General features: G+C 45.8%; 1 protein-coding gene across 1 annotated transcript in view; it reads left to right on the top strand.

The window, feature by feature from the left end:
* Window positions 1–13,875, top strand: part of KCNH1 (potassium voltage-gated channel subfamily H member 1) — a gene marked incomplete at its 5' end in the record, with an annotated part of 229,949 nt that overhangs the window by 93,453 nt on the left and 122,621 nt on the right. The window contains 1 exon segment of the mRNA XM_068165140.1: window positions 11,833–12,029. Within this exon segment, the coding sequence (XP_068021241.1) occupies window positions 11,833–12,029 (197 nt within the window).

Raw genomic sequence — 13,875 nt, 5'->3', positions numbered from 1 at the left:
CAGTTTAGGAAGGAGGTTGACTTGCTGGAACAAGTCCAGAGAAGAGGAACAAAGTTGGTGAGGGGTTTGGAACACAAGCCATATGAGGAGAGGCTGAGGGAGCTGGGGTTGCTTAGCCTGGAGAAGAGGAGACTCAGGGGTGACCTTATTGCTCTCTAGAACTCCCTGAAGGGAGGTTGTAGACAGGCAGAGGTTGGTCTCTTCTCCCAGGCAGCCAGCACCAGAACAAGAAGACACAGTCTCAGGCTGTGCCAGGGGAGTTTCAGGTTGGATATTAGGAAGAAGTTCTACACAGAGAGAGTGATTGCCCATTGGAATGTGCTGCCCAGGGAGGTGGTGGAGTCACCATCACTGGAGGTGTTCAGGAGGAGACTTGATGGGGTGCTTGGTGCCATGGGTTAGCTGTTTGGGCGGGTTGGATTGGTTGATGGGTTGGACACGATGATCTTGAAGGTCTCTTCCAACCTGGTTTGGTTAATTCTAAATAAAGGTTTATTCTAAACTGTGCTGAGCCCAGGCTGCTGTCTTTAGGCTGTCCCCAATACCTGAGGAAGCTTCATTTGCCCTGAACTGCTCTGTGCACAACTGCATTTTCAGAATGTCTGTGTCTTGGGGCCTGTTGTTATTTAATGCCAAGACTTGGAAAAAGTCCCTTACTTCTCTACTTCATTCTTCACGTGGATTTTATATGTTGGTATAACTCCATGCATTAAAAATGCCAAGCTGCTGTGCTCTTAGGCTTAAGCAGTGGTTGCAGGATTAGGGATGGCATTAGAGGTTTTTATATGGTATTTAGCATCACAGCAATATTTGTGCCAGTGAGGTATAAAGAGGTAGAAATTATAATATAATAAAGAACTTGGAACCTGCAACCTCCAGGCCTGTCAGCCTGACCTCAGTGCCAGGCGAAATTATGGGGCAGGTCATCTTGAGTGCAATCACACAGCACTTACAGCATGGCCAAGGGATCAGGCCCAGCCAGCATGGATTCAGGAAGGGCAGGTCCTGCCTCACCAACCTGATCTCCTTCTATGTCCAGGTGACTGCCTGGTGGGTGTGGGGCAGGCTGTGGATGGAGTCTGCCTGGACTTCAGCAAGGCCTTTGACACCGTCCCCCACAGCAAACTCCTGGCCAAGCTGTCAGCCCCTGGCTTGGACAGCAGCTCTCTGAGCTGGGTTAGGAACTGGCTGGAGGCTGAGCCCAGAGAGTGGTGGTGAATGGTGCCACAGCCAGCTGGCAGCCAGGCACCAGTGGTGTGCCCCAGGGATCAGTGCTGGGCCACATCCTGTTCAATATCTTTATTGATGATCTGGATGAGGGCATTGAGTCCATCATCAGTAAGTTTGCATATGACACCAAGCTGGGGGCAGGAGTTGACCTTTTAGAGGGTGGGAGAGCTCTGCAGAGGGACCTGGACAGGCTGGACAGATGGGCAGAGTCCAAGGGCAGGAGATTGAACACATCTACATGCCAGGTTCTAACATTGGCCACAACAACCCCATGCAGTGCTACAGGCTGGGGTCAGAGTGGCTGAGAGCAGCCAGGTAGAGAGGGACCTGGGGGTGCTGGTTGACAGCACAAGCCCTATGAGGGAGCTGGGGTTGTTTAGCCTGGAAAAGAGGAGGCTCAGGGGAGACCTCATTGCTCTCCACAACTTCCTGAAGGGAGGTTGTAGCCAGGTGGGGGTTGGTCTCTTCCCCCAGGCAAGCAGCATCAGAACAAGAGGACACAGTCTCAGGCTGCACCAGGGGAAGTTTAGGCTGGAGGTGAGGAGAAAGTTCTTCACAGAAAGAATTAGCCATTGGAATGTGCTACCCAGGGAGGTGGAGTCACCATCCCTGGAGGTGAGAACTAGCCTCAGCCTCTCCTCATAGGGCTGTACTCCAAACCCCTCCCCAGCTTTGTTTCCCTTCTCTGGACACCTTCCAGCAACTCAACATCTTTCTTAAACTGAGTGTCCCAGAACTGGGCACAGGACTCGAGGTGTGGCCTAACCAGTGCTGAGTACAGGGCAAAATGACCTCCCTGCTCCTGCTGGCCACACTGTTCCTGATACAGTAGTGAAATATAATCCATGCTCTATTCAGAGAGACAAAGAAACACATTAATTATCATAATAATGGAAATCTTAGCTGTAACTAATTCATGTTGCTGGTACTCATCCGGTGCTCCAAAATAAATGCTTTTATTTGGTCTGTACACTACAGTGCTGCTTCCACAGAGAAAACTGATGCAGTCTGCAAAACGTTGCCAAGCTGTGTTTTAAAACATAAAAAGAGATTACACTGTGTTTCTCTTTGTGCACCAGGCAAATCACTGGAGGTTCAACTTCAGTTTATTGTCACTGTAACACTTTTGTGGTTTCTGTGGCACTGACCTTACCAGTGAAACTAAGTGATTAAAATCTCTGGTTAATGAGAAATAGTGCAGTTATTGAGACTCCTGAATGTGTCCAGAGAAGGGCAACGAGGCTGAGGAGAGGCCTTGAGCACAGCCCTGTGAGGAGAGGCTGAGGGAGCTGGGGTTGTTTAGCCTGGAGAAGAGGAGGCTCAGGGGAGACCTTGTTTCTCTCTCCAACTACCTGAAAGGAGGTTGTAGCCAGGTGGGGCTTGGTCTCTTCTCTTAGGTAACCAGCACCAGAACAAGAGGACACAGTCTCAAGCTGCACCAGGGCAGGTTTAGGCTGGAGGTGAGGAGAAAGTTCATCCCAGAAAGAATAAGTAGCCGTTGGAATGTGCTGCCCAGGGAGGTGGTGGAGTCCCCATCCCTGGAGGTGTTCAAGAGGGGATTGGACTTGGAACTTGAAGCCATGGTTTAGTTTGTCATGAGGTGTTGGGTGATAGGTTGGACTTGATGATCTGTGAGTTTTTTTCCAACCTGGTTAACTCCTATTCTATTCTATTCTATTCTATTCTATTCTATTCTATTCTATTCTATTCTATTCTATTCTATTCTATTCTATTCTATTCTATTCTATTCTATTCTATTCTATTCTATTCTATTCTACCCTAATCTATCCTATCCTATCCTATCCTATCCTATCCTATCCTATCCTATCCTATCCTATCCTATCCTATCCTATCCCATCCTATCCTACCCTACCCTACCCTAATCTATCCTGTTGTTCTGCTCAGATCTTTTCAGGAGAGGAGGGAAAAAAGAGACAAAGAAAGATGAGGCCAAGCTTTTATTTGGTTTTCCATTTTAGCAGTATTTTAACTGAGCAGTCACTGGAGTGGAAACAGTCACACAGAGAATCTGTGTTTGCCTTCACAGCAGTTGATGTCTCCCACTGCCTGGGATTGGAAAACAAATCTGAAGGGTTGAAGCCTTTGTGGGTATATCAGGGAGCTGTGCTGGGAAATTCATAGTGCAGCTGTGGCACCTGCTGTGGGTCAGCATCACAGATATAACTAATTTCTACCACCTGAGTTCCAAGATACACTTAGTGCTGCATTGCTGCTGAGCTACCATCAGGCACTATTTGGTCCTTCAAGCTTACCTTTGGGTCTGCTGAGGCAGAGTTCTTCCATAGTTCAAACATGCAGATGAAGGCAGATCTGGAAGGGTTCTGATCTAGGTGCTGGTGGTGGCTGCTGCATCAACTTTATGTTGATTTGTGAATTACTCCAACATGCATGCATTGTCTGGTGTACTGGATATCCAGGGATTAGTCTGAATACCATCAAAGCCTGCATTGACTTGGAAGACCATCAGTACCTCATTTTCTCATCCAGCTGCCATCACACCAAAACTGTGCCATGACTCGCAGACCCCCAGGGCTCAAAATTGAACAAAGTAGGTTATCAGCCAAAATGCTTAACACAGAGTCATTTTCCCCTCAGTAGGGTGGAATACCTTCTCTTTGAGAGCTCTTCAATACGTTGTAGGAGTGAAAAAACTCAAGGATTGTTCTGGCAGGCTCATCATGGTCGATAGTAAACTGAACATGAGCCAGCAGTGTGCCCAGGTGGCCAAGAAGGCCAATGGCATCCTGGCCTGGATCAGGAATATTGTGGCCAGCAGGAGCAGGGAGGTCATTCTGCCCCTGTACTCAGCACTGATTAGGCCACACCTTGAGTCCTGTGACCAGTTCTGGGCTCCTCAATTTAAGAAGGACATTGAGACACTTGAAGGTGTCCAGAGAAGGGCAACAAACCTGGGGAGGGGTCTTGAGCACAGCCCTGTGAGGAGAGGCTGAGGGAGCTGGGGTTGCTTAGCCTGGAGAAGAGGAGGCTCAGGAGAGACCTTCTTGCTCTCTGCAACTCCCTGAAGGGAAGTTGTAGGCAGGTGGGGGTTGATCTCTTCTCCCAGGCACCCAGCACCAGAACACCAGAACAAGAGGACACAGTCTCAAGCTGTGGCAGGAGAAGTTTAGGCTGCAGGTGAGGAAGAAGTTCTTCCCAGAAAGAGAGATTTGCCATTGGAATGTGCTGCCCAGGGAGGTGGTGGAGTCACCATCACTGGAGGTGTTTAGGAAGAGCCTGGATGAGGCACTTGGTGCCATGGTTTAGTTGATTAGATGTTGTTGGGTGATAGGTTGGGCTTGATGATCTTGAAGGTCTTTTCCAACTTGGTTAATTCTATTCTATTCTATTCTATTCTATTCTATTCTATTCTATTCTATTCTATTCTATTCTATTCTATTCTATTCTATTCTATTCTATTCTATTCTATTCCATTCCATTCCATTCCATTCCATTCCATTCTATCCTATCCTATCCTATCCTATCCTATCCTATCCTATCCTATCCTATCCTATCCTAGGCAATTCACCTGTAAGGTATGAGTATGTTTTTTTCTTGAGCAGCTTCAGTAAAATATTTGGCTTAGTTGCAACAATTAGGTCTTCAGTGCTGGTGCTGCTTTGGGGTGACAGAGTGGATGTGCCTAACTCAGGCTGAATCTGTGGTGGTAACAGAGAAATCCGCTTTTCACTTTTAAGCTGAACAGCAAATTTGTTATGGAGAACAGACTGGGGAAGAAGAAGAAAGAAGGTACTGGTTTTATCAAATAGTTCTTAACTATTTAAATGTATCAGTTTGAGGAGTTGTTTAATTAAAAGAAACAAACATAAAAGGTACAAAACTATTTGGCTTCCCAGTGCATACTGAGCTGTTGGTGGAAAATGTCCTCAGCCCACAAATCCAGCAGGGAATACAAATGATTGATGTTAAAAGCTTAGATCATCTACTCTAAGTGTGATTGACAAGTAGTGTCCCTGGCAAATATCTGGGATTCAGCAAGCTGTGAGTGAGAAATGCAAAGTGCTGACTTCCTCAGAGGTAGCATGAAACATATTATGGTGCCATGGTTTAGTTGATTAGGTGGGTTGGATTGGTTGATAGGCTGGACATGATGATCTTGAAGATCTCTTCCAACCTGGTCTATTCTATTCTATTCTATTCTATTCTATTCTATTCTATTCTATTCTATTCTATTCTATTCTATTCTATTCTATTCTGTTCTGTTCTATTCTATTCTATTCCATTTTATTCCGTTCCATTCCATTCCATTCCATTCCATTCCATTCCATTCCATTCCATTCCATTCCATTCCATTCCATTCCATTCCACTCCACTCTACTCTACTCTTATTCTATTCTATTCTATTCTATTCTATTCTATTCTATTCTATTCTATTCTATTCTATTCTATTCTATTCCATTCCATTCCATTCCATTCCATTCCATTCCATTCCATTCTATTCTATTCTATTCTATTCTATTCTATTCTATTCTATTCTATTCTATTCTATTCTATTCTATATAAAACCTGGAGTTACATTGAAATAAATAGAGGCCTTTGACTCAGGTTTTCTAATGCAGCAGTTAGATTTTGCCAGCCACCTTCTGACACACGTAGAGGCCTCTCCTTGCTCTCCAGTTGCAGATGTTTTTGATAAAACACCACTTCATCTGCCCTCTTTCATTTTATTATTCTGCCTTTATGGAGGACACATAAACAAAGGGAGATGGTGTGCAATTCCTTGCTTTGTGTAAGAAGACAACTGTTCTAATCCAGTGCAGATACTCTTGGGTGGAATTTTAATTCCTGGTTATTGTAAAGACTTTCTCCTGCCCCTTCCCACCCACCCCCCACCCCCATTTCTATGAATGTTCAACCCCTTTTTTTTTTGTTCAGGATCTGATGATACAGATTTATACTTTTGGTAGGCATCATTTAGGCAATGCTCCTGGCTGAAACAAAGCAGTGTGATGATGGCATGTGTGCTTTGCTTTGGAGAGAGACTTGGGGGTGCTAGTGGACAAAAAGTTCAACAGGAGCTCTCAATGTGCACTTGCAGCCTGCAAAGCCAATCAGAGCCTGGGCTGCATCAGGAGAAGTGTGGCCAGCAGGTCGAGGGAGGTGATCCTCCCCCTCTACTCAGCCCTGGTGAGACCCCACCTGGAGTACTGCCTCCAGTTCTGGAGCCCCTATTACAAGAGGGATCTGGAGGTGCTGGAAGGTGTCCAGAGCAGGGCCAGGAGGATGATCAGAGGGCTGGAGCACCTCTCCTGTGAGGACAGACTGAAGGAGTTGGGGCTGTTCAGTCTGCAGAGGAGAAGGCTCCCAGGTGACCTCATTGTGGCCTTCCAGTATCTGAAGGGGGCCTACAGGAAGGCTGGGGAGGGACTGCTCAGGATGTCAGGTAGTGATAGGAGTAGGGGGAATGGAATGAAGCTGGAGGTGGGGAGATTCAGGCTGGAGGTGAGGAGGAGGTTCTTCACCATGAGAGTGGTGAGACCCTGGAATGGGTTGTCCAGGGAGGTGGTTGAGGCCCTGTCCCTGGGGGTGTTTAAGAGCAGGCTGGCTGAGGCTCTGGCCAGGCTGATGTAGAGTGGGCTGTCCTTGCCCATGGCAGGGGATTTGGAACTAGATGATCCTTGTGGTCCCTTCCAACCCTGAATGAAACTATGAAACTATGAAACTATGAAATTGAACCGTATTAGTCATGAGGTCTGTGGTGACAGGTTGGGCTTGATGATCTTTGAGGTCTCTCCCAACCTTGGTGATTCTGTGATCCTGTAAGGTAGGACTGATTTTTGACCATATCACTGGCTGTTAGCTAATTTACTTTAAGGAAGTTGTTAATGGTAGAAAACAGTACAGCTTCTTGCTTTAGCCTGGTGAATTGCTTAAAACTTGAGACTTCTGTGCTCTGACTCACTGTGTGATTCATGTGTTGCGGTTCTCTGGTACCCAGCATTGTAGCTGCTGCACGCACCGCTCTTGCCACCAGTGGAAAGTGGCTCCCTGCAGTGGCAGGAAACTGTAGGAGGGAGAGGTTTTCATGAGTTACAAATAGCAAAGGGAAACTGGGGTTGCTGCCACAAGTGAAGGGGACAGTTGTGTCATAGAATCAACAAGGTTGGAAAAGACCTCAAAGATCATCAAGTCCAACCTGTCATCCAAGACCTCGTAACTACTAGACCATGGCACCAAGTGCCACATCCAATCCCCTCTTGAACACCTCCAGGGACAGTGACTCCCCCACCTCCCTGGGCAGCACATTCCAATGTCTAACAACTCTCTCTGTGAAGAACTTTCTCCTCACCTCCAGCTTAAACCTCCCCTGGTGCAGCTTGAGACTGTGTCCTCTTGTTCTGGTGCTGGTTGCCTGGGACAAGACACCAACCCCCTCCTGGCTGCAACCTCCCTTCAGGTAGTTGTAGAGAGCAAGAAGGTCTCCCCTGAGCCTCTTCTTCTCCAGGCTAAGCAACCCTCAGCCTCTCCTCACAGGACTGTGCCCCTCCCCAGCCTTGCTGGCTTTCTCTGGACACATTCAAGAGTTTCAATGTCCTTCTTAAACTGAGGGGCCCAGAACTGGACACAGTACTCAAGGTGTGGCCCTAACCAGTGCTGAGTACAGGGCACAATGACTTCCCTGCTCCTGCTGGCCACACTATTCCTAATACAGGCCAGGATGCCATTGGCCTTCTTGGCCACCTGGCCACACTGCTGGCTCATGTTCTGCTGCTGTCAACCAGCACCCCCAGGTCCCTCTCTGTTTGGCAGCTCTCAGCCACTCTGACCCCAGCCTGTAGCACTGCATGGGGTTGTTGTGGCCAAAGTGCAGCACCTGGCACTTGGACTTGTTCAATGCCATCCTATTGGACTTTGTCCATCTGTCCAGCTGGTCAAGGTCCCTCTGCAGAGCCCTTCTGCCCTCTAACTGATCAACACCTGCTCCCAACTTGGTGTCATCTGCAAATTTACTGATGATGGGCTCAATCCCCTCACCCAGATCACCAATGAAGGTATTAAGCAGTGCCTTTCTGTGTTATGTGAAAAGCAGGAGTAAATTTTTAAGAGAGCAAGATGTAACAAACATCCTTTATGTCATTTCATCTGCAGCAGCACTATGCTGTTTGAAACTGGGTTTTACAATTTTTTCTTCATGTTAGTCTTGGGCATTAAAGTAATTGTTGGCATTTTAAGGTAGGGAAACTTGTCTGGAAGTGTTAAGAAATATGTTTAGAAATGCATTAGATTTCCTCTCTCTCTCTCTTATGCTTGGCCTGCCAGCTCTAACTGTTGCTCATCAGTGATGGCACATTTCAGTGCTTGATAGTTTAGGGAGCGTTAATTAAAGTGGTTGTTTATCTAATTGCCTGCGAGATTGTAAGTAAAAGCATCTTTGTTCCAAAGGCAAACAATCCATTTTTACCCAGTGAAGCACATCAGTTTTTATGGTGCACAAAAATTGTTTCACTTCAATTTTGACTGTATTGTGTGTTTGTCAGTCTGAAAGCCTTGTGGATGATGATCTATTTTAAGTTCATGGAAGCTTTTTTTTTTTTCTGAGGCTATTTTTAATGTATCTACTGAGAAAGCATATGTTTGAGTAATTGGAAGTGAGAAAAGTCCTTGCCATTAAAATGAAAAGTTGCTTACTGCACTCAGCTGTTGAATACCAGGCTTACTGATATGCAGCCTTTGTAGTTCCTGGATCATAGAATCATAGAATCAATAAGGTTGGAAAAGACCTCAGAGATCATCAAGTCCAACCTGTCACCCAACACCTCATGACTAACTAAACCAACATGGCTTCAAGTGCCACATCCAATTCCTTTTTGAACACCTCCAGGGATGGTGACTCCACCACCTCCCTGGCCAGCACATTCCAATGGCAAATTACTCTCTCTGTGAAGAACTTTCTCCTCATCTCCAGCCTAAACTTCCCCTGGCACAGCTTGAGACTGTGTCCTCTTGTTCTGGTGCTGGTTGTCTGGGAGAAGAGACCAACCCCCACCTGTCTACAACCTCCCTTCAGGGAGTTGCAGAGAGCAATGAGGTCACCCCTGAGCCTCCTCTTCTCCAGGCTGAACAATCCCAGCTCCCTCAGCTGCTACTCTTAGGGCTGTGCTCAAGACCTCTCCCCAGCCTCATTGCCTTTCTCTGCACACATTCAAGTGTCTCAATGTCCTTCTTGTCCTTCTCTTATCAGTTTCAGTCCAGGGTCAGCAGCATGCACTCTGGCCAAGAAACGAAAAGTCAGACAGACTGAAGCTGGAGTGAGAGAAAAGAATGTGAGAGAGATTTGTTATGATACATCTCACATCTGACCAGTGAAAGTCATTTGGAATTAATCTTTGTTTTCCTTTTTACACCCAGACATTCAGCTAGAGAATTCTGCAGCTCTCCTTTCTTAAAGGCACAGCCTAAACTGTCACAAGTATATATTTGGGTGCTCTGACTTTAAGAATTGTTACAGGCAAAATATTACTTACAAGACAAGGGACCATCTGGATCATCCCTACCACAACTTGATAGACATTGTGAATGTATTTGTCTTAAAAGTGACAAGCAGTAGTGATGTAACACAGCAGAGTTTTAAGAGGAATATTGCCTTCAAAACAAGAGCAGTGTAGTTTTTCGTGATCAAGGTAACAATGGCATATTCTTATCTTTTTAGCATAGTATGTCAGAAACAGAGGGGCAAAGGAAAGGAGCTTGTAACATTCTCCTAAATACTCCCTTTTGCAACCTGACTGAGCTGGGCTATAACCAGTGAAATCTGACCGGGGGCTGCTCCTCAGGCAGATTTAGGTATACTCAGCCTGTAATGTAGTGTTCAGACTGATGCAAACAGCCTCAGTGCAATACTCCTCGGCAGGGATTTCACCAGCTGCTCCAAGCTCATAGGCAGATGCGTGGGAAGCTTGTAAGGGAGTTGCCGTATTTTCTTTCTTCCAGCGTGTAACAGTGAATTCCTGCATTGTCAGGATTATCTTGTTGAAAGCTAATGTGTACTTGTCTTATTTTGGAGCATGTTGTCTCCTTAAACCTCTGCTGTATTATGTGGGGCACACATGTGCAGATTCTCAAAGATTTTGCTGAGACTCTCACCAGCTGAAGAACATTAAAGCCACCAGACTTATGAGATTTACTCTTTCATATTGTTGTGAAGACTTGCCTGGCAAAGATCTAGCAAACTAGGGCAAGCCTACTTTAGCACTGGTAGTGTTTCATTACAGCCTGTAACTGTACTGATGTGTTATACTAGATGGAATGGAATGGAATGGAATAGAATGGAATGGAATGGAATAGAATGGAATGGAATGGAATAGAATAGAATAGAATAGAATAGAATAGAATAGAATAGAATAGAATAGAATAGAATAGAATAGAATAGAATAGAATAGAATAGAATTAACCAAGTTGGAAAAGACCTTCGAGATCATTGACTCCAACCTATCACCCAACACTATCTAATCAAGTCTCCAAGCTCCCCATCAAGTCTCTTCTTAAAAATCTCCAGGGACAGTGACTCCACCACCTCCCTGGCCAGCACATTCCAATGGCCAATCTCTCTTGCTGGGAAGAACTTCTTCCTAACATCCAGCCTGAACCTCCCCTGGCACAGCTTGAGACTGTGTCCTCTTGTTCTGGTTCTGGGTGCCTGGGAGAAGAGACCAACCCCCACCTGGCTACAACCTCCCTTCAGGGAGTTGTAGACAGCAAGAAGGTCTCCTCTGAGCCTCCTCTCCTCCAGGCTAAGCAACCCCAGCTCCCTCAGCCTCTCCTCACAGGGCTGTGCTCCAGACCCCTCCCCAGCTTCGTTGCCCTTCTCTGGACACCTTCCAGCAACTCAATATCTTTCCTAAACTGAGGGGCCCAGAACTGGACACAGGACTCAAGGTATGGCCTAACCAGTGCAGTGTACAGGGGCAGAATGACCTCCCTGCTCCTGCTGGCCACACTATTCCTGATGCAGGCCAGGATGCCGTTGGCCTTCTTGGCCACCTGGGCATACTGCTGCCTCATGTTCAGCCTACTATCAACTAGTACCCCCAGGTCCCTCTCTGCCTGGCTGCTCTCCAGCCTCTCTGACCCCGGCCTGTAGCTCTGCAGTTTTATTGACACAATAGTGAGCAATTGTTGGCCAGGTTAAGAAAACTCAACAACATAGATGGAAGAAAGAAATCCTTTGCTTGCTGGTTAAAAGAAGAATGGGGGAAAGCATTTCCTCTTCATCTTCTTGAAGGGCATCACAGGAGAACATGAACTTGATGGGGCTTTTTGTTTGCTTGTTTTCTAGGCAAACCTTTACTCATATTTAGAGGGGGCTTGTCACTTGAAATACTTTTTACCTGTGGTTTACTCTTATGAAACTTTGCTGGCCTGTTGTAGTTAACAAAATGGTCGTGGAAAAAGTTATCACTGAACTATTGCAAAGATTTGCTGCTTTTCTTTCCAGGCAGAAAGATTTTTTTTCTGGCCACATAAAGCAGGAGAAACTTCAGTGCATAAATGAGATCTATGTTGTTTTATCTTTTTGGTGGAAATAGAGCCACTATTGAAAGCAATGCTGCTGCTTTTCCCTAGGCAAAGGAGACGTTTTTGGGGATGTGTTCTGGAAGGAGTCCACCCTCGCCCAGTCCTGTGCAAACGTTAGGGCTTTGACTTACTGTGATCTTCACGTGATTAAGAGAGATGCCTTGCAGAAAGTGCTGGAGTTCTATACAGCCTTTTCACACTCTTTCTCCAGAAACCTCATTTTGACCTACAACCTGAGGAAAAGGGTAAGTGCTTTGATTTTAACATCTGCCGTACCAATTGTAACTGTGTATGCAAAACTCAGTGTGCTTGAATCACAGTATCACAGTATCACTAAGGTTGGAAGAGACCTCAAAGGTCATCAAGTCCAACCTGTCACCACAGACCTCATGACTAAACCATGGCACCAAATGCCACATCCAATCCCCTCTTGAACACCTCCAGGGACAGTGACTCTACCACCTCCATGGGCAGCACATTCCAATGGCTAACAACTCTCTCTGTCAAGAACTTTCTCCTCACCTCCAGCTTAAACCTCCCCTGGTGCAGCTTGAGACTGTGTCCTCTTGTTCTGGTGCTGGTTGCCTGGGAGAAGAGACCAACCCCTTCCTGGCTACAACCACCTTTCAGGTAGTTGTAGAGGGCAATGAGGTCTCCCCTGAGCCTCCTCTTCTCCAGGCTAAACAACCCCAACTCCCTCAGCCTCTCCTCACAGGGCTGTGCTCAAGGCCTCTCCCCAGCCTCATTGCCCTTCTCTGGACATGTTCAAGGGTCTCGATGTCCTTCTTAAACTGAGGGGCCCAGAACTGGACAGAGTACTCAAGGTGTCAACCAGTACCCCCAGGTCCCTCTCTGTTTGGCAGCTCTTCTGCCACTCTGACCCCAGCCTGTAGCTCTGCATGGGGTTGCTGTGGCCCAAGTGCAGCACCCAGCACTTGGATTTGTTGAATGCCATCCCATTGGACTCTGCCCATCTGTCCAGTCAGTCGAGGTCCCTCTGCAGAGCCCTTCTGCCCTCTAACTGACCAACATCTGCTCCCAGCTTTCTTCGTAGCCTCTCCTATAACAAGGTTTGTCAGAGCTTGCTTGAGAGGCACTGCTAGTATGTAGAGTCATGAGGCTAGAAGTATTTATTCCATTGCAAGTTTTACATGGATTTGGACTGTGTGTGTGATTCCAGCACATTTGTGAACTGTCATGCTCTTGCCATAAGAAGTCAACAACAGCAATCACAATGAAAAGTAACATGAACATAACTGATTCTGTCAAGTGTTGTTTCTTGTAGTATCAGTCACATTTTCAGATGAATATTTCTATAATGCTTTCATTTTCTTATCCTTGATATTTTGGGGGGTCTCTTTTCATTTCTTCCAGCATATTTTTGCAAGTTATTTTGTCAAGTGCAAATCATCATAACCTAATATTCCTTTTAAGTGATCTGGGTGATCTTCAGAGGACCACCTCTGTAGAAATGTATTAAAACTATATACCTATATATGTATTAAAACTATAACTCACTTGATATGATTTTGTGATGCAGTTTAGAAGACTTTGAATGGTTTGTAAAATCAGAGCTTAAGCCTAGAATATTTGGGTCATTACTGTTGTTTGTGTATTTATTTACTTGTTTATATATTTATTACCTAGAGTTGGCATACTGAAATGAAAGCAGTGTGATAATACTTTCTATCTGCATGGTATTGATATTAAGTAATTCAGCTTTTAAATGCTGGGCAAAGAAGGCTGTGCCATTGTGACCGTTTGAGGCTGTGCCTTTGAGAAAGGGACAGTGCTGGAACACTCTGGCTGAACCCACCACAGCCACCCACACTTTGGTGAAATAAATCAAAGCCCCAGTAGAATATTTATGTAATTGAGTACTTTGAGTAACATGATTAAAATTGAGGACTTCCTCCTAGGACACTGAGTGAGGGCATGGCGTTGAGTTTTTGCTGGACAAGAAGATGATTAAGAGAGAGGTCCTGTTAAAAACTAGGTTTGAGATCCAGCTCGATGATCTCAAAGGTCTTTTCCAACCTGGTTAATTCTATTCTATTCTATTCTATTCTATTCTATTCTATTCTATTCTAT

Source organism: Melanerpes formicivorus, unplaced genomic scaffold (assembly GCF_026170545.1).
Source record: "Melanerpes formicivorus ecotype bairdi unplaced genomic scaffold, bMelFor1.0.p_v2 SCAF_84, whole genome shotgun sequence".
Classification (NCBI taxonomy): domain Eukaryota; kingdom Metazoa; phylum Chordata; class Aves; order Piciformes; family Picidae; genus Melanerpes; species Melanerpes formicivorus.
This window is presented reverse-complemented; position numbering and strand designations above follow the sequence as displayed.